A 27,522-nucleotide genomic window follows, 5' to 3' on the forward strand; every position below is an offset into this window, starting at 1 on the left:
CTTTGCTCAGCGTGAAGCTGCCCTCAGAGTCTTTACATTCAGACATGCCCCGTGTTGAGGGTCTGGAGGTATCTCTGCCCGGGGCCTCTGGGCCTGGCCCTGGGCACCCCTGAGCAGAGCCTGGCTCCGGCCTCTCGGCACCTCCCGGCAGTGCTGGTGGCCATGGCTGGCAGCCCCCGGAGCCTCCTCTGCTCCAGGCCCAGCAGCCCCAGCTCTCGCAGCCTCTCCTCACGGCAGAGGTGCTCCAGGCCCTTCGGCACCTCGGGGGCCCTGCGCTGGGCTCTCCCCAGGGTGCCCAGCTCGTGCTGGTGCTGGGGGGCCCAGCGCTGGGCCCAGCGCTCCAGGGGCGGCCTCAGCAGCGCTGAGCAGAGGGGAAGGATCACCTCCCTCGGCCTGCTGGCCCTGCTCTGCCCCAGGCAGCCCAGAAGACCACGAGGCCTCTGAGCACCAAGGGCACGTGGCTGCCTCCCGTTCCACCCGGTGCCCACCAGGACCCCCAGGTCCATTTTTGCAGAGCTGCTGCCCAGCTGGGGGCCCCCAGCACATCCTGCTGCAGGACTTTGTGCTTCTCCTTACTGAACCCCTGCTCCTTTCCACCCCCAGCCCGTCGCTAACCGGACCTTCTGCCTTTCGGTGGGACACAGCTCCCTGCAAAAGGCAGACTTGCCTGCTGCCACAGGAGAACAACCCCAGGGGAGAGCAGGGGCTGAAGTCCCCTCCTGCCCTCCTCCTGTATCGTTCCTGACCATAAACACTGCAGTTTCTGTGGTTAATCTTACGGGGACCTCGCTCCCTGCACGAGTCACCTGCTGTCAAGGCTCCACAGCAGCTCCTTGTGCAACCCTACGGAGCGGGTACACAAGCTCAGTCCAGGGGTGACCGACCCCATCGATACAAATGTCCCAAGCCACTGGGGGACAGTGGTAGGATGAAAATGTGATTATTTCTCACCAAAATGCAGCCCTGGACTCTGCATCTAGTCAGGCACCTGGGCACCGAGATGTCCCTGCTCCCGGCGCTCCCTGTTTGTGCCGTTCCCCCGCGGTTTTATCTTCTCCTGACACGAGTAGAGGCAAAACTCAGCAGAGTTCAAGGCTGGTATCCCCGAGCCGGGCTGTTACAGCTCCGGCCCCCGCAGATGCCCTCTTTATGGGCTCATAAACCCCAGGGCAGGGCTCCAGCAGGTCCTGGTGCAAAGCTGGTCTGGATGAGGTCCATCACGTGGAGCGTGATAACAACACCGCTCGCTTGCTCTCCTTCAGTGTCAGCTGCTGGAAGGGCTGGGACACCGGCCGGGACACCGGGCAAGGATTTTCTGGTTGAGATAAGCTGCTGAACTCTGAGCCAAAGATACCGCAGGCAGAGCAGCCCCGCCCTGCCCCTACGGCATCTGCCAGGTGATCGCAGAGCAAACCGAGGGCTTTGCGTCTCTGCACCCAGAGGAAAGGGCAGGATGCAAAAGCACGCTGGTATTTTGGAGGGGGGGGAGCAGGGATATTTGCTGGTTTGGGGTAGGGCTTTGGTTGTGTTTTCAGTGATGGTCCTTTCCTTTTTCATGGTCTGCCCTTTGCTGCAGGGAGGAGTTTTGTGCTGATGATATTGCTCAGCCCTGTCCCCTTTCTCCCCACATACCCAATGGAGCCTGTCCACACCTTGAGGATGTAGCAGCTGGAGGAAAGGCAGCCCAGGCAAGGACCGCAGTGAAACTGGGCTCAGCACAGCCACAAGCACACCACTCAGGAGGATAATCCAGCACATCAACCCCAGAGACTAAAACTGCTGGACACCCACCTGTCAGGTACCTGGGGAAGCTGCTCTTGCTGCTCCCTACATCGTATCAGTGCCATCAGGCTTCTCAGTCTCACCCTTCCCTGCCCTCGCTATCAGTTTTCCAGAAATCAGACCATAAACAAAGTAATTTATCTACAGACTTGCACACAGCCCCACGCCGTGCCTCTACCCCAGCCAGCTGAGTGTTAGCTTGAAGGTGGTCAGGAATAGAAACAATCAGCAACAGAAACAGCTGCTTCTGCCTTCAGCAACCTTTTGTGGTTCCCTCATTTTTTAATATTCTAACTCCAAAGGAAAATGATGGTACTGTAGGATCTAGTGCTATCCAAGGATTACCAGTACTGCTTTTACAGTGGAACTGTTATATGCCCTTTGCTCGTCATTAGGTTTCAGAGTGAATCAGGCTGTCATCTCTGTAGCCCATCTTCTAATCAAAAGTTTATATTTGTAATGTGATCTGCCTAAAAAACACTGGGCCATCATTTCTGCCCCCTTCTTCTCCTCTCCATTTAGACAGCAGTTTGCTGAATTTTTTTTTTTCAGGGACCTTCTTTTCATCCAACAGGAAAAATCCCGGTGTAAAAAATGATGGGGATGAAAAGCCTGCAGTGGTGGCATTTCAGGCAGCCCTCTGGGGCAAGGGGGGGATTTTTTTTTTTTTTTTTTTGGCCACTTGTGCAGTTGAGAGCTAAATAGAAGTTGGAGCTGTGTAGGGTGCACCTTATAGCCTGAGAAACTTCACGGATATCCCTCTGAAAGGCCACCATGCACTGGAAGTTACAAAATTCAACCGCACAAACTGCTTTTGTTAAACTGATCTGCCCCTCACCCCCTTTCAAAAGGAGTTATGTCTCTAATAGGATTAAGATCTTAAAGCCAAAAACCACTGCAAAATAAATAATAAAAAAAAAATAAGCACTGTTTGCATCTGGGGCTGCTCAGAAATTGTGTGCTGCAAATTCCTGCCCAGGGCTCACAGATGCAGGAGATGCTTTCCAGGAGGATGCTTGTTAGTTTTAATTCTGAAGATCAGCGATGTCTTGCCCAAATCTCCTTTGGGATATATCCTCGAATCCCATCCTGTGGACACATAATTCTGCCAGGGCAGCGTTTTAACACCAGCCTCTCACATTCTGGGTGGGCAGGGCATGGGACGGATCAAACCCGGCTTCACCCACGAGTCCCCAGCTCCTCCAGGAGCCATGCCCCCGTTCCATGATGGGATTTTAATTTTCCCAGCCTCGGGGGCTGAATTTATGAAGCCTCACGTGGCCCCTCCTACGGTGGGAGGGACGGCTCCGGCAGCCTCTCTAATACTGGGTGTCACACAGCGGTGCCACCATTCGGGTCCTGAGTGTCACGAGCAAAGGACACAGCGATCCAAGAGCAGCAGAAAGCAAAAAATAACCCCTCCATGTGCGTCCCGGCGAGGTGAGTTATCTCCAAAGTCCTTGCACTAAAGATGCTCCTGCTTTGTGAAATGCATCCCTCCTGGCTCGTTCCTGCCTGCCCTAAAAGTTAGCCCTGCGAGGGGGAGGGTGGATTTTTAGGACTTTTCTTTTATTCTTTGGAGTTTTGAGAGTGTTGGTTGACGTCCGACAGTGGGGCGATTGTCGCGGCTGCTGCCTGGGTGGCAGAGAAGCAAAGCCCGAAAAGCAGGAGGATGGGGAGAAGCGGGAACAAAAGGGGATTATTTGCAAATGGGGGTGTTCCTGGTGACTTCTTGGAGCGAAAAAGGAGTTTAGGAGTCCGGCTTCGCTCTGGTACCCCTGCCAGATAAGTTTTCTGTCACCTGTTGAGGGGAGGAAGGGAAGCTGGGGTGAGACGTGAGCAGTGGGTGGCCGGTGGGGCTGCTGGAGCCGGGGGCTGGTGGGAGAGAGCCAGCGGCTGAGCATTTGTAATGCCTCGGATAAAGGGCTGTTTCCATAGTAAACGGGAGAAAGGAGCCTCTCTTTCTTTCCGTGAGCTCGCCCGGCATGTGAACGGGGAGGTCGTCCCGGGAGCAAATAACCCATGAAAGGGCAAACATCTGGGAACAGCTGCAAATCATCGAGACCTACTTGGGGTGGCTGGAAGGGGGCAAAAGGCTCTCGGGTCTACAACCCGCTGCGAGCCAGCTCAGATGGGCGACCTCTTCCCTTCCCCAGGCTGGGTGCCCTGGTGCAGGGCTGCGTGCTGGTGTAGAACAGGAGCAGCTCGGTTAGGTGGGGTCAACCCAGGGACCAGTTTGGGTTGGATAACGCAGATTTCATCTGGCTGGAGGTCCAGAGGGTGTACATCACCCTCTCTTCCCTCCTACTTTTTCTTTGGGAATCCTGGTCTCCCAAGGGAGTCTCTCTCTGGACTTATTTTCCGGCACATGACACCAGGTGGAAGGGTAAAGGAGAAGGGAAATGATTTCCTACAGCTGCTCAAAGAGTTTAGCTGCATTTAACAAAAGAAAATGCAGAATGTGCTGTGGGACCAGCTGGATTTTAACTGAAAAAATGCTCCGCATGCGAAGGGAGCCAAAGCTGCCTCTTTGCAACTTTGCAATTGAAATGTTTAAAAGGTGTGCAGGGTTTCCAGGGTGACTCGAAAACTTTGCGGAGAAATAGAAAGCTGGGTTTCACAGCCATGGCTTTCTTGTCACAGAATCACAGAATATGGCATGGCATTGGACCGAGGAGGTGACTGGATGGTGTCTTTTGGGCTTGAGGTGTCATTGGGGGTGATGAAAAAGCAGCTCTTTACTCTTGGTGATCACTTGCTGCGGGACTGCGTGTGTCTTAGGAAGTTCCTCTGTGCAAATAGTTGATGTACGGCGGTGTTTAGTGTGATAAAATAACAGCCAAGACATACAAGGAGCGTTATTTCTCTACATTTGTAGCTTTTGGGCAATGAGGCTTTGTTTGCTTCCTGTGCAAGAGCCCAGAATCTTCAGAAAAATATTTGTAATAATTGTGTGCAAGCGGCTTCCGAAGGCATCACCCATCAGCTGAGGTGCCCTAACCCAGCACATGGGCTCCTGCATCTTCCCAACGTGGAGCAAATCCTGCTCAAGTGACCTCTTGGTGGCTTGGGACAGGAGGGTCTTGGACTATTTCAGAGAAGAGTGGATAGGATAAGAAGTTGGGAAGATCCTCTGGGCTCCAGATCCCACGGGAAGGCAGGCAACGGATGGAGCAGCTCGGAGAGGATGCCTGCGATGGGCTTCACACCAGGCTGAGCATGGGCTCGGCTCGGACACCCTGTGCAGGGCAGCAGAGGAGGCTGCCCGAAGGAAGAACACCTCTGCAGGCAGGACACGGCATGGGAACAGCTCGAAGCACCGCTGTGTGCCTACATGCTCGGGCTGGAGCCTCGCTGCTTGCGTAGACATGTTTTGGAGCCAGTCCCTTCCTTACCCTCCCGCCTCATTTCCTCCCTTCTCAAAACTAACTGCAAAAAGCAATCCCTCATCCCTCCCGCCTCCATCTGCTCTAATTAGGCTGGAGGCCCCTGGAAGGTGTTCAGCCCCCCATGGTACCGAGCTGCTGTGACTACCTCGGGTCCATCCCCTGCCGCCACATGATTTCGCAGCCGCTCTTAATCACAGGACTTATTTTGGAAGGTCTCCAGAGTCCAAGAACTAAAAGCCACTTTAGAAAAGAAGGGGAGGGGGGAGGAATTGGCAGGAGCAATTGCTTTTTAAAAGGCTACTTATTTCTTAAGATGTACTTGCTACTGATTAACCTTTGCTCCGTGATTGCTTTAATTGATTCATGCCTTAAAGCGGTCTGAGAGGTTCTGCGGGGTCACCTCTGTCCGAAGTGCTCCGTTTCCCTGAAAACTTCTTAACGCTTCTTGCTTGGGCAAATCCCAATTTGGGCGTGAAATGCAGGTGAACGGCTCTGATCCATTTTCCTTCTCTTTCCCCCAAACAATGCAAGCAGTGCTTTACCTCTTCCTTCCCTCGCCTGCTGCCAGGCTGTGCCTGTGTTATGGTGACTGTTGGTTTGGGGACGTTTTGGGGCCATTCTACAAGAATGAGGCACTACAGCATTGGGAACTACCGCCTTCAGTTAGCCTGTTGATCTTCTGTGGTCTCCGTGACTGCTTCCTTTAACCATGCATGGAGAAATCCTACATTTCTTCCTACTGCAGCAGGGACAGACCCAGAGCAAAGGCAGGGTTTCCAGGAAGCAACGGGCTTTGGTGCCCAAGGGCCATACTTATATCAAGGCAACTTGGGAGGCCCAAGAAATGGTGCTTGGGATTTTTGGGTTGGAGTGATGAATGCCTCTTCGTCGGGGGCCGGATTCATGCCCTGGCACTCTGGCTGTGTTCATCCAACCTGTTCAAGATGCCCGCTCTTGGATGGCTTGAGTTGCACCCATTTCTCTTCACTCCTTGTAATCACTCAAACATGGAGGAGATGGCTCCCAGGGGAATTAAAACAGAGGAATTGAAACACCCACCACAAACTCTACGGCTAAATAAGTTACCCTCTTCTGATCTGTTGGGATGTGAGCGCTGCTGGGTGTTGACCCAGCAGAGCCAACCATACCCTAGGTCCTGAGGTTGTCCATCGGGGTCCTGCACACCGGTTTTCTGCACGAGGTGATGCCCATGCGATGAAAACCACCGTGCACCTGCCTTGCTGAGCAGACCCTGGGGATTTTCACGATGGGTGAAAAAGAAATGAGCTGTGTAGTCCTCATCTGCTGCTTTCACCGTGCTTTCAGCACGCCCTTGCTCCATGGAAAATGGCACAGGGAATGAGTGCTGATGGAGATGTTCATGAGGGGGAAAAAGAGGCTCTGGGCGATGGCTCCACCACACTGGGAGGCTGGAGTCAGGATGGGGATCTTGGGCATGGATCTTGAGTGTCAGGCAATCCTTTCTCTAAATCCATGCAAAACTTTCCTGCGATGACTTATGCAGAAACGCGTAGCACTGAATTAACCAGAAAGGGGGGTGCGCTGGGAACAGCGGGGCGGCATTGTTACGGGGTAAAAACGGGCCAGCCCTGATGCATATGGATGCTGCGGATAGCTGAATAGAGAAACCTCCGGCCGACGGCGTGGAAAGCGTCCCTTCCTCCCCTCCTTGCAGGGCTGTTTTGCTCCAAACCCTGAACTTTAACACGGGCAGCCCGCGGGAGAGCTGGTGCTGGGGGCTTTGGGGCGGTGACCGTCCAGGGCCCCCGTCCTTTGTCCTGGCTGAATAGGGCTCTGCAGAGCCGCCGGCGGAGGTATGTGATCTGCAGACCTCTTTTCTTCTCCCCCCTTTTGGCCGACTGACAAAGTCTTCCCTTGGAGACGGCGCTGGTGGCATTGCGCTGCCCTCAGCAGGGCTGGGGGGGTTGGCGGGGGTGCCCCACGCTGCGTCCCCATCTCATCATCTCCCCTGAGCAGTAGGGCACAAAGAGCCGCTTAGGAATTCGCAGGAGCAGAGAGGGAGCCGAGCCAGGACATGCTGAACTGCACAAAGTGGGATTTATCTTCAAAGGAATGTTTCCCCCCTCTTCTGAGCACCTTTATTTATTTATTTTTTTTAATTTTTTTTTTGGTTGGCTTCCAAGGGATTTATTCCTCCTCTTTCCCCAGCCTTTTTTGCTTCCCTGTGGCCACTTTTCAAGGGTGGCAGACACTTCTTGGAGAGCTGGGGGCCACCCGGGGCACAGCCCTGGGCTGAGCTCCACGTGTGACCTGAGACCGTGCTGAGCACAGCCCCATGCCCTGCACCACCTGCAAAGTTGCCATGAGCCAGGTGAGGACAAAACCCTCCTGTTGACCATGCCGATGTGTGGGGAGCAGCTTCCTCTCAAACCAGTCGCTTTGAGTCTCCATTTCAGGCTTGACCTGTAGGTAGGATCTCCCCAGTGCTCACCATTCACTCTTTGGATGACCAAAATGACATGTGGACACGGACGTCTCATAGAATCATTAAGGTTGGAAAAGCCCTCCAAGATCATCTGGTCCAACCATCCCCCTACCACCAATGTCACCCACTAAACCATGTCCCTAATCTCGGGGCTGTCAGCTGCCTTGTGAGTGGGGCCAACATCTGGCTTCAACCACCTCCTTGTGCCCACAGCTGGAAGCTCACAGTTCCCGACCCTTTTTGTGGTTAATTTCTGCCTTTGCCCATCTGTATTGCCCAGAGGAGGGAATCCAGCTCCCCACAAAAGACTGGACATCCATACAACGGGCATCCCGATGCTGAGCAATGTGGGGCTGTAACCCAAGCTCATGGGTTACAAATCAGCTATATGAAGGCTCTCATGGCAAAAAACAGAAGAAAGGAACTGCTGATGGCCCAGCAATGGGGCCAGAGCTACCTGTGTGCCACCCCACATGTGGTGGGTCAGTGCCGTGGTTGTTTCAGGGTGTTTTGGGGGGCTGGCCACCGTGGTGGCTAGCGGCCTGAAGAGGCAGGGCAGGTGAAGACACCGTGAATGGCTGCCCAGGGAGTGCCCTCTGGTTCTAGGGGGGACGAGTCTCATGTAGGGAGGCTCGAAGCCCATCCCAAGCTCTGGTGTAGCAGGTAATAACCTTCATAATATCCTTTTACCCCAAATTTGATGCTGTGCAGTGCATGACATCTCTAGGAATATGCAGCACGGCACCACAGGACAAAAAAGAAGCCTTGCTTCTGCATTAGTGGAGCTTTAATGCCACACAGCATTTCCCTCTTCACTTTAAGCAAACAAATATCTCCTGTCCCAGCCAGGACATCCTGCCTCATCTGCTGCAGCTCCAGCATCGCATGCGAGACGCTGGCTGCTCAGCGGGGGATTTCTCAACCCTTCAGCTTTCTCGTGGGCGTGAATGAAACGAGCCTGAAAGGGAAGTTTGGGGAGCGATGCGATCCCGGGGCTCGTTGCAAGCGGAGCCCTTTAACACCCCGATATCTGGCAGCCCTGGTGTGCAGATCTGGGCTCTCCTGGGGCATTACCCCTGGTTCTGCACCTACATAGTCCCACCTTGTTTCCAGACCTTATAATTCATCTTCTAGGAGAAAGAAAGAGCCATGTCCTATAAGTGAATATCGACCTTTTATTTTATTTTACTTGAGTTTTCTAATGTTTTTCAGGCCCTTCCATGGCTGAACTGGACCCTCTCCACACTTTAGCTCATGACAAATTACAGGAAAGAGACACCACAGCATAAAAACCTGCTACGTTTGGGTCAGCACTTGATGTCAGAGTTTAAGACTTTGTTATCCTCAGCAAGAATTTCCTTAGCCCCATTTCTGCCTTTGGCCCTGGAGCATCCCCTCCCTGGAGGAACGAGCCTCGGGGCAGGGGTCGGTGCAGCTCCTGCCCACTCCTCCTCTTGGCCCCCCTTGATGGAGGGGCTGAAGCTTCAGTCCTTGGGGTCCTGGAGACCTAAAGCTGGCATGGGCTGAAGGCTGTGGGCAGCTGCATTCACTCAAGTGCTGCGGTGGAAGTTTCTGGAAGGACAGTTGGGGCTGGTGGAACCTTCTGTGAGGAGGGTTGGGGCGGGCAGGACTTCCCAGAAGGAAAGCGGGGTGAGCTGTGTGGACCTTTCTGAAAGGTAGGTGGGCTGGAACCTCTCTACAAGCAACTGGCAGGCAAAATTAATTCTAAACCCGATCCTATGGGACAGCTATGCTGGGATTTACCTCCTGTTCCCCCTCAAAGGAAAATTTCTGTAGATGAAAGCATCCCCACATGTGCCAGCCCTACACCTTTGCTCCTCGCAGATGGAGGGACTGGGGCAGCAGGCGAACCTCTGCAGACCCGAAACCACGCGGCCCTTTTGGGAAGTCTCTGTGTAACGAGGGATGGCTCCAGCCAAAAGTCCAGCCAATGCTGTGGCACTTGGGAAGTCTTTCTCCACGCCTTCTTTTTCTTCTTCCTTTTATTTTTATTTTTATTTTTATTTTTATTTTTATTTTTATTTTTATTTTTATTTTTACTTTTATGTCAAGCCACTAAGCTACTATTCATTGACTTCATTCAAAACATTCTTTTTGCTCCTGGCAGGAAAGAGGGAAAAAAATCTATTGTAGCTCTGTGAGACCCTTTGACAAACATGACAATTTCCCCTTGCCTGTTTCAACACAAAACTGAAAGCATTTGCACAAAATCCATCGCACATGCTCTGAGGCTTGGCCAGTAATTTCCTAGGCACGCATTCGTTGAGGCAGCCCGCAAAGTGCTTTGAAGATGAAGAAAACCAGCTGTGATTTGTGATGATGATGATTAGGATTAAACGAGGGTTCTGCAAGAGGTTGTGGATAATGAGTCAACCCCGGGGGATGGGGACAAACTTGGTGAAAACATGAAAGCGTACTGCGAGAGGTATCTTGAAGTGAAGGGAGACCAAACAATTTTGGGGAAAGGAGGGGTTAAAAAAAAAGTAATTTGGGCTAAAATGTGGTTCAACTTTGAAGCGTTCATTTCTATGATGAGCCCTCTGGAATAAAGGCAGGGATTAAGGTACCTTTTCTGCTCCAAACTCTCATGGACGATGCGTGGCTTTGCTTTGAGGTGATGAACTCCTCATCCTCAGAGTGATGTTTGCTTCTCCACACGAGGATATATGCAGAAGCTTGGGGCTGGCAGTGGCATTTCCAAAAGCATACTGATCACTCTCATCAATTGGGGTTCTTCTAGGGCTTGTCAAGTTGATCCCCACCTCCCCCTAAAAATATATGGTTGGTTGCCTCGGAAAATCCATTTGCCTGCATCCTCAGATGAATCCTGGTCTGACCAGCCAGTGTGGCTTGTGTTGAGCAGGGTACAGCACCCCTTCCCAGCACAGCTCACGCTGGATGGCCGACCTTTGAGCCCCAGCACACAGACTCCTCTGTAAGTCCCTCTGCAACCCGAAGAGATGCAAAGCTTCATCTGTATTTTCAGGTTCATTTGTCTGAAGCAGGCATGATTATTTATGACTGTTCAAACTACGGAGGCATATTGCAAAACACGGGACATTAACCTTGCTGGAAACCTCCCCAGAGCTCTGAAAACCACAGCCCCTGCAGGCTGGAGGTGTACAACGGCACACAAAATGAAACAAGTATTGTTCCTGCAGCCTCAGGAGCACTTAATCCTCATTAACCCGCTTCTCTTTCCATGTTCATTCATTATTTTCTGGGGTAAGCCCCAGCATTTCTGTGTGCTGAGGGCTGTCATCTGCCTCAAACCAACAGCTAATCAGTCCTCAGGGCTGTTTTGCACATACTCGAGTCGAGCTGCACATCCTCCCTGGGATCCCACGCAGAAGCAAGGCATAATTAGGGCTAATAAAGAAGCTGTTGAATGTCTTGCTGATAAATTATAATTATCACCTGCCAGGGAAAGGAAAGGATGTATATCCTGTATCACGGGGAGGTGTTGACTAGTCTTGTTTCATATCAACCTTCTTCCTTCCCTGTGTCAAACCTCTTGTGTTCTCTGAAAAGCAAGTGAAGGCTGATGGCAGTGGAACAAGAGGAAACCAAGGCTGTGATCCAGATCCTCGGGCACACCGTGGGCTGGAAATGCAGGTTTAAGGGAGGCTCTTTGCTGAGTTTTCTGGCTGGTGGCAAGGTCTGTGTGCAGCTCGTGGCAACGGTGACCAACCAGCACCATGTCTGGATGTTGATTTTTCTCCTTCTAATTTGTTGGTGTGATAATGTTGAAGATTCCCAGGTGGAGGGGCAGGGTGTGATGTCCCCAGAGAGCAGAGGGATGGCACTGGGGGTCCCTGTGCCAGGCGACTTCAGTGGCATCTCCACCATCAGGCGAAAGAGCTGCGGGTGCTGGGAAGGCGCAGCCTTGGCACAGGGTTTACTTTCTTTCCAAATCCCTTAGAAATGGGATGGGCAAAGCAGGGATCACCCCTATGTGCTGCCTGCATCAGGCTTCACAAGGCATCATGATGCTGAGGAGAAAGCATGGACTTAAAAGCCTCAAGGAGAAAGCTATAGCTGATGCCAGGTTTGGCCTCTGTACCTGTTTACCACTCGGAAGATGAGTTCCCCAGCTCTAAGCATCAAATAATAATAATAACAACAATAAAGAGGCAAGGATCCTCTCCTTGCTCGTGCACTTGCCTCTCCAGCCAGCTCTACTTGCACTACCTTCTGCATCCAGGCTTTGCAGCTGCATATATTTCCCAATTCTTTCTCCAGCTCCTTTCTCCACCACCCCCCGGGCTAGTTCTCATGCTTTTCCTCACTCTCTGTCGAGCACTGGGAAATGAGCAGCCCCGCTCAAGTGCCTGCAATTACGGGGACTCTTATCTGTGAGCAAACAGTCTCTGTTTGCAAGGGAAAGACCTGAGGTCTCCTGGGCTTATGGAGCTGGAAAACATGTGTTACTGCTGTCATGGCTCACTTGCTGAAGCCCTAAACTTTGCTCTCCTGCTGATGCATATTTTCCTGCTTGCTGTTTGCTCCCATGGCTTTCCCAGTGAATGGATTTGGGTTATGCTGTCCCCTTTTTTCCAGCCATTTACTTTTGTCTGATGGAGCTGGGGAGGGGTTGCAGGCAGCCTCCAAGTTTTAGGAGCACTCTGCTTCAAATCTAGACGCATGCACTGTGAGGTCTCTTGCTGTGTCCTAACAATGGCTGAACTGCTCCAGATCCTCGTGTGGCCCTCCTGTCTTTTGGACTCTGCACCCACCATATGCTGCAATGTTCTTTGCCCCTTTATCCCAGTTGCTGGGTCCAGAAGCCGGGATATTATCTTTGTTGGGATCAGGTGCTAGTGAATTCAAATGCTTCAGTGCTTGATGTGGTCTGAGGCATTGCAGTTTCGGCCATACCTTGGGAGAGATGTTTCTGTGGCTTCTGAACGCGCCAGTGCAGCTGTAAGAGCAGGCTGGAAATTTGGGAGCAAGGATGAGGTTGCGGGATGGAGGGTCATGGAGAAAGCGAAGGGGGGCAGAGGTGTGAGGAAGCTTGCATTAAATTAAACACATTATCTGAGGACACAGAGAACGAGAAGGACGGGGAGGCTGAGGATTTGAACCCATTTGGAGCTGATAGGGACATTTCTGCCTGCCCTTGTGTGAAAGACCTGGTTTTCTTTATCCCTATCAACCCTTTCCTTTGAATTTACACATAAATACCTTCTTTACTCAGTATCTCAAGCATCTCCTGTGCTTTGCTCCCCGGTGGACCCAGCAGTCCCTTGCAGCCTTGGGACTCCAAGTCTCCCATTTGCTTTTCCACTGTGAGCCCCGTATGCCCAGCGGGAGCAGGAGCAGCTGTGGGGCAAGTCATGATCTGGGGCTTGGCAGGGTACGTTCAGCTTTGGCTGAAAGCTTTCTGCTCCCACCAGCTGTGATATAATGGGTTTATTGGCATCCCTGGTCTCTAACCTCCGGCAGCCTCTTGTACTTCTGGATGGGGCTGGCAGGTCACTGCAAGGTCTTCTGTGCGTTGCTGTTTCTCTTTTGGGCAGGGTAGCATTTCAGCCCCAGGAGCTCTCATCCCCTAGTCAGCCCATGTTGGAGAGGAAGAATGGTAAAGGATGATTGAGGATGATGGGCTCCTTCTTATAAACAGCTCTGAAGATGTTTCCTGGGTTGCAGATGTTCCTCGGTGCAGAATTTGCAAACTGAGATTCCGAAACTTCAGCTTCCTAAGTGTCATTTCCCAAAAGGATGACAAGCAGTGGGTGCCACTGTCCCCTGAGGACATTATCCGGGGTCCCAGGGCTCAGCCGTGAGACAAGATGAACCCTTTGAGCACCGAGGGCTCTGAGGTCTGCACGTGGACATCCCAAACCCACCTCATGCTGCCAGGAAGTGGATGCTCAAGAGGATTTCTTTGTTTGTTTGGCTGTGGTTAAGACTGAAGCTCTCTTAAAGGCTGCTACGTGAATGTTTCCCATTATGTGAGATGTTGTGCTTACCCGTTCCAAAAGCTCCAGCGAGACGGCAGTCATCCAAACAATTGTGAAATACATAACAGAGGAAACATTTACTCTCCTCTCTAGATCCATCAAGATCAGGTCGTGAAGTGGTGGGCTTAAACTGTTACACATGAGGCTAGGCATTGAAAAAAACTGTTAATGGTAGAGCAAATTCAGAGAGGATTAGCCTGTCTTGGGAGCTGGTGGTATCTCCATCACATGCCCTTTTTATGAGAGAGCTAGTCTAACATCTCGACTAACATCCAGATTTAACATCCCGCCAGCCAGATGGAGAGGACAATGTGCTGAGGTCTCTGCCATCTGTTTTCCTGTCAAATCCTATATGCTGATAGATAAATATCGATGTGTGAGCCTCCTGTCTCCATTAAGAATGCAATAGCAAATTTCATGGTCCTCTGACAGCAAAGCTGCTGGTTTTGAACCAGTGTCTTCATTCCTATTGCTGGAAGGAAAGGATGAAGCATTAAATCAAGGGCTGGGGAAAACAACGATGCTGTGCTTCACTGATGGGGAAAATCATGGTCTAGGGATCCTACTAGAAGGTAACAAATACTGCACCTGCATGGCACATGTAAACCTTCTGATAAGAGCTCTGAAGGTTCAAATGTATTCAGAAGACACAGCTGGGGCAATTTGGCAATCGCTGGGCTTATGCCCGGCATATTTTAGTCCAGCTGACTAGGACAGCAGGATCAAATGTCATCTACACCACTCACCGGTGGCACAGAGCCCACAAACCCGTGTGCTGGGTTACTCAAGAACAGGCTCACCATGTCGCCATGTGAGAGCAGCATCAGTTTTTTACCAGGGGGTGACCTCCTGCTGCCTCCGGATCTGATGCTGGTGAACTGAGTGTCGTGGATGGGCAAACACCTCTGTCTCAGGAAGGCATTCAGGGCATGGCACACGCGGGCACTTCTTGATTAGGAGCAGCCAGAACTGACAACTCTTGTGCTTCATTTCCATCCCCTCTCCTATGCAACCCAGCTGCTGTTAGGCTGGGAACATATAGCAGGAAATACATCAGGAGAGCATCATTTAAGTTTTAACTTGCATCTTGTTTAATTTGTGCCTTCTGCAAACTGATCATAGGGCTGGATTTTTTGGTTGTTTTTATGTAGTGTCAATTTGCAAGCTGTTATCCATTAATTTCTGCAAAGAAACGCAGGACTTGGAGTTGTTTGCAAACTATTTACATGTACATTTTACCCACGTGTGTAGTGCAGTAATCTGTTCATTTTTGCTCTTAAATTACTGTTATTACATCAGATAAATTAAGGGGATTGGACTCCTGAGCTGGGACTTTGCAGCAGAAGTGCCTGCATCTGATCACGACTGGTATGGACTCAGGGGCACTATGGCACTTGGAGAGCATCTCAGGATATCTCTGTACTCCAAAGAAGTGATGGATAGTGGTGCTTGTTTGTCTGCCAACACAGGACTATTTTTCCTTAATGTTTCCTTGTGGTCTTAATAGTGCCCTGCTGGGCAAATTGCTCTTTGCTGGCACAACCCCTGTGCTGTTTGCTTCACTGCTAACATCGGCTGCAATTTACCACCGGAGTTTTTGTTTAAAGTCCTGATTATGAACAGATCTCCCATGTGTGCATCTTTACAGCTATTCTTTCTGGCCTTGCGACACGCTGCCAGTAGAGCTCTTTGAGTCAGGAAATAGTTTTTCCATCAGGGATCGGTCTCTGCAGTGCTGGAGTTTTTCTGGGATAAGAGGGCTGTGTCCTGGGAGAGTTTTGGTCCCTTTCCTACCTGAACTACTTAGCCTGGTAAAGGGTTGCAGAGAGGTCACAGCGATATTGAGCTAATTCCCATGGCTACGTTCATCTCAGGTTCATCTGACATTATTTGGGAATCTGCATGGAGGGCTAAAGTTAATGATTTCCTTTCCCAGAGCTCCCTGTATAGTCAAAGGGAGGCAGAGGTTCCCTCAGAGGTGATGCAGAGCACCAAAGTTATAACCACAGACCACCAAGGGGACTCACAATGACCGTACTTTTCTTCTAGACATCTCTCTCAGGGGTATAAAGTTAGGTGGGGTGTCCTCAGCCACCTTTCCTGCTGCTCTCTGCATCCTCTTGGGAACAATTCCTCTCTTTCTGACACGAAAAGCTTACCCCGAAGGCAAGGAGACTCACATCAATCTTGTGATCTCATTTCAGGAGGAAGATGAGATAAAGCTCCTCAGATGGAGGCCAGTTCCACCAGCCTCAAGAGGATCAAGTTTGGGAAGCTGAAGGTGGTACGTCGGCACTTGCTGCAGAGGTACGAGCACCAGCCCTTCATCTCCTGCCTGGCGGGTTTCTACAGCTGCCGGTGGAAGCGGTACCAACGCAGAAGGACCGAGCCTGGGAAATGCTGCTGCAAGACGGTAAATTAGCTCAGAATCCGCAAAGACATTCATTTCTGCACTGGGAAAAGTCAGTCCAAGCTGAGAAGCAGTTGATGCTGTGGGTCAAAGGCCTGACCTCCCTTAGAGCCCAGCGTGGTCTCTTGGAGTCCTAGATGGCAGCTCCAGGGGCTGGAGGGCTTGCTGTGCTTCTCTGGCGGGCTCAGTTTGTCTGTGCCACCATGGAGAGAGTGTCCCCGTGTGGCTGGTGTTGTTGGGCAGCTGTGGGTCCCTGTGGTGCCAGCCCTGCTCCAGCAGAGCCACCCCGAGCAGGGGGCCCAGCCCCACGTCCAGGCGGCTGCTGGAGATCCCCAAGGAGGAGCCCCCAGCCCCTCTCTGGGCAGCCTGTGCCAGGGCTCCGGCACCCGCCCAGCCCAGCAGTGCTTCCTGAGGGGCAGAGGGCACCTCCTGGGCTCCAGGCTGGGCCCGGGGCCTCTGGGCCTGGCCCTGGGCACCCCTGAGCAGAGCCTGGCTCCGGCCTCTCGGCACCTCCCGGCAGTGCTGGTGGCCATGGCTGGCAGCCCCCGGAGCCTCCTCTGCTCCAGGCCCAGCAGCCCCAGCTCTCGCAGCCTCTCCTCGTAGGAGAAGGTCGGCTTCAGAAGGTCCAGCATCAAGCCACGTGTTTCACGGACAGCCTAGAAGCAAGCAGTGTCTGCTGTTTGCTCTGCTTGTTTTGGAGTGAACGAGGCTCTGACCGATTGTCCTTCTTCTCCCTCTCTAGCGGGAATGCGTGTTTTTCCCATTGCTCGTTGGAGCTTTCTGCTTTTCTCTTGTCTTCCTGTACATGTGGGGTGAAGCAAAAAATGACTACAACAACTTTGACTGGTAAGTGCCACGTTCTCCTCCTTTCCCACTCAGGTTTTAATGAGACACCCCAGGCAGGCAGGGCACTTCAGTCACGAGCCAAAGCTTTGGTCCCTTCACATCTTAGTTCCGGCACCCAAAATGAACTCCCAGGGTCTCCAGAGGTGCTGAGGCTCTGCCCTTTGCTTGGCTGCAGCTTACAAGTTTAAGTGTGGATTTGTGAGAAAGATAAAAATCATTGTTGCAAAAATAGTGAATGAAAGGGACTAAACGGCTCTTTCCTTCCCGTAGTCTTCTTTTCTTTTTCCTGTTCCCTCTGAAGAAGCGTAGTGGCTGGCATCAGAGGTATTGCAGCAGCTATCTCGGAGCAAAGAGAATTGCACGTTCCCAGTCTGGAGACAGAAATAACCAGTGTGGTTTTAGGCAAATCCTTTCCTTCTGCACTGTTTAGGTAACAGTTATGTAAATCTGGCCCCTAAAATTAGATGCCATCCAGATAGCTCAAATACCATGAGAAGGGGAGGTGTAATAATGTTATTCATTCTTACTGAGACTTTGGATAAAAAGGAAAGCTTCCCTCTCTCTCCTTGGGATACGCCTCTGTAGCTCCTCCAGCTTTCTGTCATTTTCTCCTTCAAATATATTTTCCCTGCAGCCCCTGTGCTAAAGTACCAAAAAAGCTATTGTAAGATGTACCACAAATGCTATTATAAGATTTTACTGCTTTTTAGGTATAACTATGGGAACCTGGGCTTCTGGTTCCTCTGGTCTCTTGTTCTCCTGGTAGTGGCTGCAATCCTGTTCATGTACATCGCGCTGCTGTTGGTAAGTAAGGCTCCTGTTAAGGAGTGAGTTACGGGCCTAGAAAATAAATATGGGATGGTTTAATGTGTCAGACCAAAGATCAGCCTAGCCCTGCCACATGACAGTAGCTACCTGGGGAGGACTGGGAACGCAATGAGCATTTGTGGTACTTTCTCCCACCTGCGGATGAGCATTTTCAACACAGGTGTCTCTGAGCTAGATGTAGGTTCTGTGATTTCCCTCAGTGATTTCCCTTTGGTGAATTTGACCCATTTCTCCATCAACACAAGTGAAGTTGTCCCAGTATTGGTTATGTGGAAGCTGACTTTTGTTATTTGACAGCAGGGAAGTATGGAAATCTGAGTCTTGTAGTGGTGATGTGTTGTCAAAGTAGAGTTATTCCTCTAACCCTGAACTGTAAAGCTCATGAGAAGAAGGGAAACATTATCACTAAAGCTGCCTTGATTCTCCCTGCCTTGCTGGAGGGTTTGTCTCCAGTTGGAGACTGCAGATGTGGTCACAAAACACTCCTTAAATTTATGCCCAAAGAGGTAATGTTCCTGAGGTCTTCACTTTTCCAAATCACATTAAATTTTCCCCACTTTCCATCTCATTCCTGCTCCAGCTTTCATTTTGAGATGCCAGGTGCTGAGGCTGAGCTTGTGGCTTTGACTCACCTCTGTGACCAAGGCAACTGGCTTTTATCATCAGTTCCTGCTGCTCCTACCCATTCATTGACGTCTCATCATATAGCCAGCCTGTAAATTGCCCGTGGCAGGGAACCTCTCTTAGCCTTGCTCACGCAGTGCCCAACACAACAGGTTTCCGAGGTCCTTTGTCCCTGCTGAAGTACAAATAAATAGTGATTTTATTTCAGTGCTAGCAATAAAATAACAAAAGTGAGAAATAGGACAGCTGCTTGGCTATGCTACAAGCAATCAGTAGTATTATAAAAGCTGTGGAATAACTTATCTCTAAGTAGGACAAATAACAATATTTAATTACAAGGATTTTGAGGCGTGCTGGTGGCTGTAGAGGTTAATGTCTGTTATTTAGCTAGGTCTACCTAGCTTTCCTGGTGTTAATGGATCAGCGTGGGTAGTTTGGAGGTTGCAATGCTACTTTGGGCAACTCTGAGCTTTGCCAAAGATGCCTGTGCAGTCAGGATCCATTTGCTCCTCATCTTCATGAAGCTGTTAAGTAACCCACCTAAAGTCACTGGGTATTTCTAAGGGCACTTTCCCTGCTTGCTTGCATCGCTACGTCCATCACATCTAATTTGGCAAGACTCCTGCATGCACTGATGTTAAGTTCTGGGAGGGACAAGGCTGTTCATGCTCCTGCTATCTCAAAATGTGCAGTGGCTTTCCACAGAGGCACAAGAAGCAGGGCATGGCTATAGCAAGTCAGGGACCTCCCACCTTGGGGTGCATCAGGCTACTGCTATCCCACCAAAAACATTAATCTCCAGAGGTTCAGCACTCTTGAGCAACCACAGCCAGCTGACACTTCCCTGAGCACTTCTCCCTCCTACCCAAGTGATGTTCAGGGGGCGTAACACAGCAGAAATACCTTCTGCATTGAGCCACTGGTGGTTCCTGTGATGTGTGACTTCTCTACAAGACTGTTGGTATCACACATCATAGCTAGACTTAGGTTAAACCATGGTCTGTTCTTCACCAGGTCTTAGGCATACGCAAAAACACTTTTTGAACCATGGTGGGCTGTGACCATGTTGGCTCCGTGTGAAAACTTGCTTTTGCCTTGTTTCCTAAGAGGCTGGCTGTGCTGCCTGCCTGTTACTTCTCAACAGTTTTTGGCTGAATCAGCCAATTTCAATCACCTGGGACAGACATCCTGACCTGCAGGGACACGGGATGGGGATGTGGAGGAGGGAGGATTCCACGTGTTGCAGGAAGGACCAGAGATCTTCACCCAGGCAATGCTTCCTTGTGATGTTTTGCATCAGCAGCCCAACATGTCAGAAAGCTGAGCACGCTGATGCCCTTGCTGGAGCAGAGTTTTTACAGCAAGCAGTGCTTGGTGTGGTTTTGTTTGTGAGCATCGTAGTCTCTTCCTCCACCCAACTGGGCCCTGGAGGCCTCCTTCCACGTCCTTATTGTGAACCACTGAAGCAAACACTCTTCTGCCCAGCAGCCACCAGTGGCTGAACAAAGCGCTGCACAACAAAGCACTTGCTGTCTGTGCAAAGGCTCTCTCCGCCTGCATGCATCAGTGTAATTTTCTTCAGACAATCAGTTTCGATTAATTTAATTGTTATCACTCCCAAGGCAATCTTCTCATCCCCATTAGAGCTAAAAGGTTAAGCTGCGGGGTCTTGTTGCAGGACAGTTCAGGCTCAGGGGAGAAGAAAAATACTTTCTTGTTCAGTCTTTCAAACACAGAAGATGATATTTGCCTCTCTGCAGTTAAACACATTCATTCCAAGGGGTTTTGGGGCGGTAACTCGTGACTGTGTAATGTAAAGGGGTTCAGATGTGCTGGGGCCCCTGCATTCATATGCTAAGAAGAGGACTCAAAATTGTATGTTGGCACTGAAGTCCAAAGAGTGACCTCAAGCCTTCATCCCTGAGAGACTGGGGTATCATGGAAGCTCTGAAAGCCTGCATGTTTTTGCCAGAAAGTGAATGTAGAAACCTGGCTTGTGCTGTCAAGCCCCCATTGCAGTGAATCCCAGGGTATGTGTAGGAGCACTTTGGAGGAGCCAGACCTGCTGGTGGTGGTTGTCGTTTGGCCTGAAGAAGTCTTGCTGTAGGTGGAACCGTGTGAGACACTGCTAAACACAGCTGCTCTCCATGGAAGAGCAGATCAGACAGGTCATGAGGCAGCTTTTGAGGAGCCAGAGCACACAGAGGACAGATCTTGTCCACATCACATCATCTCACCGGTCCATCAAGACGTGTTCTCCAGTGACCAGTGGAGCAACTGCAATAGTTCCTCCTTCACCATCCGAGGATGAAACTTGGTGATTATTCTTCTTGTAAGCTGGTAATGAGCTGTTACTTCTACCCATAAAAACGAGCTTTTCCTCCAATGGCGTCCCCAAATATGCTGCATCTTTTGTAGGAAAGTTACACAGGAGTAGCAGGGGAGAGTCTAGTTGAGCACGGCCTCTGAAATAGGCGTTTGGATGCACCTTAGGCAAGGACCAAGTCTTTGTAACATTGCTTGCTGAAAGGGGGAGATTTTGAAAGTGTCTTTTCCCTTCATTTTTCTAAAATGGCTTATTTAAATGTGCCTGGTTTAAGATCTTCAGCAGTAATTCAGTTCTCTGTGAACTGCTCCCGCGGTTACTCATCATGTCCTGGGTGTAGGATTCAGTTAAAGGAGGCTGACATGTCAAGTTGCACTTAAAGGCTGATCTGTATTCTCTGCTGAGCTTATCTTGCCTCAAATCAGCATCATCCTGGAAAGAGAGAGTATTTGCAGTTGGGTCGGAAACACCTTACGTTCCTTTATAGTTGGGTTTCAGAACAGCTCCCCTTCCCAACACATTATTACCCTAAATCTCTTTGTCCTGCTTTCATACAGTCCCACTGTGTTACAGTCTGCAAGGACCTAAATTATCATCTCAGTGGAGCACTGATAACTGCTAACAGATGTTTTTTCTCTAAACCCTCATATCTGGTGATACTGGTTCCCAGACCGTCCCTTACACTTGTTGGGAAGCTTGCTCCATGCACCTGAGCATAGACCCACGTGTTTGCACAGCAGCAAGGCATCTGGGCTGGTGAAACTCATCACCAGGTTCATCAGTTGTCTGTGACAACCTGAAGCTAGTCTCCAGAAGAGCCATGGACTGGTTTTCCTCATCCTTTACTTGGTGTTCAGGGCCTCTCAGGTTGTCCCCTGCCCTGGCTGGGGTTCGTGCTGTGCCTTAAGGGACCCTGATCCCCAAGGGCTCCAACCTGCCAGCAGTGAAAGTAACACACCAGCCATAGGGCCACAGCTGGGGATTAAAAATTAACCTAATACAAACCAGAGGTCTTTAATCTCCAAGGCAGTTTTCCATGTTCTGAGATGTGCATTTCTTGCATTTCTTGCAATTACTGTCACCGTGTGCTTTCCTTTGCTCTCTGCTCTGTTTTTTTGTTCGTTTGTTTGTTTGTTTTGTGGTTTTGTTTTTTTTTGAGACTTTTATTCCCTGAGCTGTCGCCCATGGATGATGTGCCTTTAGTGACAACAAATACATAGAAAAAAAGTAAGGTTGCTGCTCTATTTTTCATGTCATGGCTGCTGGCCCAGGCCATATTCTATCTATCAGAGTGCAGTCACAAAATGTGTACCCCAAAATGCTCAACTATCTGTCACCCATGAGAAGGTTTTGACCCTACAAGGCAGTTTTGGTGAGCGCTTGGCCATTTCAGGAACATATTTACTGTAGCAATAACCGCTTCTCTCCATCTACCTGTCCTGCCTTGCCATTGTCCACAAAGGCCTAGAGTAAAGTGACTTCCCTATACAAAAATAATTCCAGAAATGCCTCATTTTGTCATTTTGTACCAGGGTGCAAATAATCTCTTCTTGGTTTCCCAGGTCCTAGCGATGTGTTTGCTTGCAGAAGGTCAGCAGCTGTACCTGCACTGGAGTCACAAGGTGGGGAGAGGGTTTTCTGGTAACCCTAACCGTGCTTTAAACAATCAGCCTGTGGTGTTTCCCTGCATGCAAAACAGCTTAGATCATAGGAGAGAGGGAGGAGGTTAATCTTAGGAGGTTTTAAATATCCATACTAATGATATCTCCAAGTGAGCTAATCACCCCAAGCTCCCTGTGCAGTCAGATGAGGGAAATGAACCCTCCGAGGATGGAAATCATCCAGCTGGTCATAGACACTTAAACTGAGATGAGATGAATCACACCTAAAGTACCTTTTTTCCCCACTGACTCTAAAAGGAGCCCGTGGTGACTCATTGAGGTGAGGATGTCTGCATTTGACATGTCTACATGTGGTTGCATGTAGACAAAGGCAAAGTTTCCATGAGGAGCACGGTGTAAATCCCTGTAGCAGGATCCAGGAGCTTTAAAAACAGTGGCTGCTTCCTCTGCAGAACAGAAACCTGGCTTTTCCAAGGCATCCTGGTGCCCCGTGTCTTTTGGTCTTGGGGTGGTTTTGGAAAAGCCATGTGGAGTTTGGAAGGCATAGAAACAACTACTCAGGGAGCTGTTGCTGCAAAATGATGCTTAGAAACCACCTTTCTTAAGAACTTCTTGAAAGCCAGGTGAGGCTTTTAAAAAATAAGCCATGAAGCTTAGGGGAAAGTGTAATAAGATTGCAAATCTTGCAGTGGAGTGGAATAGTTGAATGTCAAAATACTCGATCCTCTGTTTCTTCATTTACACAGTGGAAATGATCAATTTTACTATCAAAAATGGGCTTCCAGAAGATCCAGAAAGCTGTAGAGCAATTTGTGGAAAACACCAACACTGCATCCCTATGTGGAAGAGATTAGGGACTGATTATTAGGATGCTGATCTGTAGGATCTCCCTGAAGACTGGTTAGGGCCTTGGTCCAATTTCTACCTGTGTTTAGTTCTCAGCAGACAGATGATGTTCCAGGAAGAGCCTGCCATCATAACTGCTTGGTACCAAGCTGGGCAAGAAGTCACAGCACAGAATGAGCTGCCCCTTCACTTTTTTTTAAGTTAAAGATTAAATTCTTGTTTCTGAACTACAGAAGTGTTTGCAGTTGCTGAAGCCTGTTCCAAAGCAACTCAGCATAAAGAAGCTGTGCTGATGTCTCTTTTGGGTTTAACTTGGTGCTTCTGAATTCAACCAACTACAGGATTTAATGATAGTTGTTCATCTAGGCTCCATCTGCATCAACAGACAGAGAGAGGCATCTCTCGTCGTAAAGCAAGTGGAAATGGATCACCTCTGTAAATTCCTCTCTTTCTCCCGTGACTAGAGAGGGAGCCTTGAGGGCTGACTCAGGTTAGGTACTTAACTTGTAAAATCAGTTTTGCCATACAGAAAATCCAATCTATAGCACTGGGTCTGGTTTTAGTCCCATTAGATCTCTTTGTCTATGAACTGGCACAGCCAAGCTTGTGCATCCCGAATGTATTGAGTCCAAGCTGATTAAAGAAGCCTGTTAGGCAAATAGATTGCACACCCTATGCAGAAAAGCCAAAGCTTATTTATGTCCTCTTTGTCTCCCCAGATTGGGACTTTTCTTGTCCTGGGCTTCTCTATCACAGCCCTCTTCATATTATCTGTACTCTGGGGAGATCAGTGGAAAACAGTCCGCCTCTCGTTCCAGGTAAGAGGTTTGTTTGAAAGGAGGTTCTTTGAAAAAAACAACTGGTTTCTTGAAGTATTGTGTGGCAATCAGTGGAAAATATTCCATACGGTAAATGTTTTTCACATGGGTTTTCCTGGCAGTCTGTGCAGTTTTGCATAAACTTTTATTAAGACTTAACATTTCCCATAGGAAGGAAGGAAGCCAAGACCTGAGGTTTGGTATCAAGCTATTCATTTGATGCAACACGTCTCATTTGGGGAAGTCGTATCTTTTTTTTTCCTTTTTTTTTTTTTTTTGGCAAACCTGTTGTAAGTGCACTGTTACTTAGCAGGTGCTGAGGGCAGGTAAATCAGATCCCTTTGGCAGGTGGGGTTACTGGAGCGAGAATTCAATCCCTACTCAGCTCATGCCAGTTCAGCAGCTTTTAGCATTAGCCCAATTTCAGTCTCCTACAACCCAGAAGAGCTTCATCCCCTGAGGATGGGAATCAGGGCTAATGCACTGGCAAAGGTAAAGAGAAAGTGTCAGCTTCTCCTGCCCTTTCCAGACTCTAGGGGAGGAGGATGGGGAGAAGGAGACACAAAATCTTTTGGGTTTCCCACAGGTGTGATTTATTTTGGGTGTTCATGCCCTTTGAGATGCTTCACCTGGCCTCCTGCTGCTGTTCCCAAATGGCACAAGTCTTTAGCAGATCCTGTGTCCTGTCCACTAGCCCTGCATAACTATCTCAAATATCCTGGACATCTCAGGTGGCACCTTTGTTTATGCAACTGCATCCTGCTTCTGGTCAAAAGAAGTTGGGATCAGGTGTCCAGGGCAGACAGTATCACACACAATGACATCTCTCAATGACTTCTGCTTTCTCCAAACCTTAAATTTTAGAGAATTGGGCATGGACCAAGCGATAGGAAAGGCTGAGGAAATTCCAGTTTGTTGACATTAGATTGATGATTTAGTTTCAGTGGAGATGACTGTTACATGGATAAGATTGGATTGGATTAGATTGGATTAAAACTGCTGCTCTCTGGGAGATGTTCACAGGTTATGACGTAGTAGTAAAGGTGATTGTTCATTGTTCGCCAAACTATTCTGGACAAGGACAGACTTGTCCCTTTCAGTTGGCTGAGAAGAAAGGAGAGCTTTATACTGAAGTGAGGAGCACTCCTCAGTGCGGGGAACCAGTCAGGCACATCTCTCTCCCCTGACTCAAGAGGTGTTTTGTGGATCCAGCCTGGGTGTGGGAAAGATAAACTGCTGATGTCCACAGCAGGAGACCATCTATGTGGGAGGCTGCAGCTGTGTTGGGGCTTGTTTCTGTCTGTATCCACACTTCATCCTTTGAATAAAATCCTTTTTTCTCCTTGCCAGATCACAGCCCCCTATCTCCACATAGGGGCAATAACCGTCATGGTCCTCCTCTCCTGGCCCATGGCTCTGTATGCCATCAGAGCAGATAAGAAAGGTACAGTAGCTCTGCTTCCTGCTCCCTGTATGACAAAAGACACATATCAGTGTGGAAAATGAAGCGTGCAGGAGCCGTTTCCTCCCACATCCACATTCCAGCTAGAGCTGAATTTTAGTTTTTGAGTATTCCAGAGAAATTAGCAGGGCTGGGGCTTAGCCTATGCACTGTCCTGGGCCTGTCCATATTTGTTAGTGATTTGCATGCTACCTTGCAGAGTTTTGGTGTATACCAAGGTAGTGACAAGCCCTAAAGATAAGGAGATTAGCAAAAGTCCCCAAGTTCTAGATCATGCATGGAAATTTGGTCAGAATTTTGCAGGAGAGAGCAGCCAGTGTCTGAAATTGCTATGCTCAGTTTCACTGTCTCAGAAAGTCAGTCCATACTAGAGGATCTTAGGAGAAGCCAGATGAGATGGGGAAAAGAGCTTTCAGATTGGTTGTTAAGGAATTTTGCTTTCTTTTCCTGGTGTTATCCCTTTGAGAGCTCCAAGAAGTGTAAGGGCAAGGAGTCAAGAACAACTGCAGAAGAGCCTGGCTCTGGCTCTTTTTCTCTGACCCAGTTTCTCCATATATCCAGTGTTGTCTACATGACACCCACCTGCAGATGTTGATTTGTAACAGAAACCATTGACTTCAGACAGAATGTGCTGGTGGGAGCATTTTGTTTCCTACCTAGGAATTTCTCTACATTTAACTGCAGCTGGGGGTAGGGAGGAACATGTTGGGACCCAAGACTTTACAACCCACTGTGCCTAATGGTCACTCAACTCAATACATTGACTTGGTGTAACCCCAAGTTCTTTCAGAGCCACTAATACAGTGTGCAGAGGGGTGGTGGTACCCACCTAAATAAGCGATTTTGGTGCATAGGTGCTTCTCAGAGGAACTGTTTCATTCTCTGAGGTGAAGGTTGCCCACTGGGACTCTTGAGTAATATGTCAACAGACTCCAAAGACCATAGGTAATGAGTTGGCAGGTTTCTGAGATGCAGTCAGTGTCAGTAGGAGACCGCATGTAACGTACAGAAAGCCACTGACAGCAGTCTGAAGGAACCAGGGAAGCATTCACCTAGAGGGGATGGAGCACAGCTGAAGGAGAAAAGTTCCTCCTCTTTTTTTTTCTTTTTTTTTCTTTTTCTTTTTTTTTTTTTTTTTTTTTTTTTTATTGGGTATTAAAATTTAAAATGTTGCCTGCTCTTATTTGAGTAAGAAAAAAAAAAAGCATCCTTCTGTTGAGGATCATTCCTCTACAGGTGGGGGAAATTGCATTGCATCATCTCTAATGGAAAAGAAATGAAGGCTGTGTCTTGCTGGAAGGCATAGTGAGATGCAATTGCAGCACAAAACTTGCAATCCTAGCCTAAACAGCCCAAATCCTTCTTTGTCCTGGACTGTATTGTTTGGACAGATGGTGAAAATTAGGGGAAGAAGGGATGGAAAATGGGATGGGACAAAGCCCAACAGTTACTTAGCTGGAGGGCTGTATTAAAAGTCAGGCTGCAAGGCAAACGCTGTGCTACCAAATGGATTAACTCTAGCATTCCTCCTTCAAATTTTTGCAGTTGTTCAGGTGGTAATTGTTGGTCCATACCTGGCTATCCTTCTCTTTCTTTTCTTGATACCTCTGGGGATGTACTCTCCTTGCATCAGAGAGGTGGGGACACTTGGACCAAAGCCAGCCCTCATTGGACACCGCGGAGCACCGATGGTAGGTTTGGAGAAGCTATTTTACATCATTTCTTCATCCTGTGTGCTGTTGCCTTCATCATCATCATTTTTTCCCCCCCAAGAAATCAATGGAGGGTGGAAAGGGAGACATTTCAGTTTGGAACTGCGTGCCAAATGGTCACTCTGTGGGTTTGCTAACCGGGAACCCTGAGAGACATGGTGGGTTTGGTGGCTAAGGTGGAAGAAAGCAAACGGGAGACTTTAACAAGATAATGGTGGTCCTTTAATACAAAACAGGCGTTACAAAGAGACAGAAAGTATTTACAGAGTCCTCCAGAGTGTGTCTAAAGCCAGTCTGCTCATGGCCCATTTTTTTTCCCCAGCTGGCACCAGAAAACACCGAGATGTCATTTCAGAAGACAATTGAACATGGTGGGGATGGTCTTGAAACAGATGTCACCATTAGG

The 27,522-nt window shown here is 49.3% G+C and overlaps 1 protein-coding gene across 16 annotated transcripts in view; it reads left to right on the top strand.

Moving 5' to 3' along the window:
- Window positions 1-27,522, top strand: part of LOC121063731 (serine/threonine-protein kinase PAK 1) — a 113,848-nt gene that overhangs the window by 77,860 nt on the left and 8,466 nt on the right. For 11 of the 16 annotated variants that reach the window (XR_005816171.1, XR_005816172.1, XM_040544487.1 and 8 more), the window contains 5 exons: window positions 22,219-22,278; window positions 23,844-23,942; window positions 25,293-25,386; window positions 26,950-27,095; window positions 27,439-27,521. Coding sequence is in view for 10 of the 16 variants with exons in the window: in XM_040544487.1 (XP_040400421.1) it covers window positions 22,219-22,278; window positions 23,844-23,942; window positions 25,293-25,386; window positions 26,950-27,095; window positions 27,439-27,521 (482 nt within the window). In the remaining 6 variants the exon portion in view is untranslated. Of the gene's footprint in view, window positions 1-21,383; window positions 22,279-23,843; window positions 23,945-25,292; window positions 25,387-26,949; window positions 27,096-27,438; window position 27,522 lie in introns of those variants that run through there. The other 5 variants (XR_005816173.1, XR_005816174.1, XM_040544494.1 and 2 more) reach the window with 3 other exon arrangements.

The sequence above is a fragment of the Cygnus olor genome, chromosome 1 (genome assembly GCF_009769625.2).
Source record: "Cygnus olor isolate bCygOlo1 chromosome 1, bCygOlo1.pri.v2, whole genome shotgun sequence".
In the NCBI taxonomy this organism is placed as follows: domain Eukaryota; kingdom Metazoa; phylum Chordata; class Aves; order Anseriformes; family Anatidae; genus Cygnus; species Cygnus olor.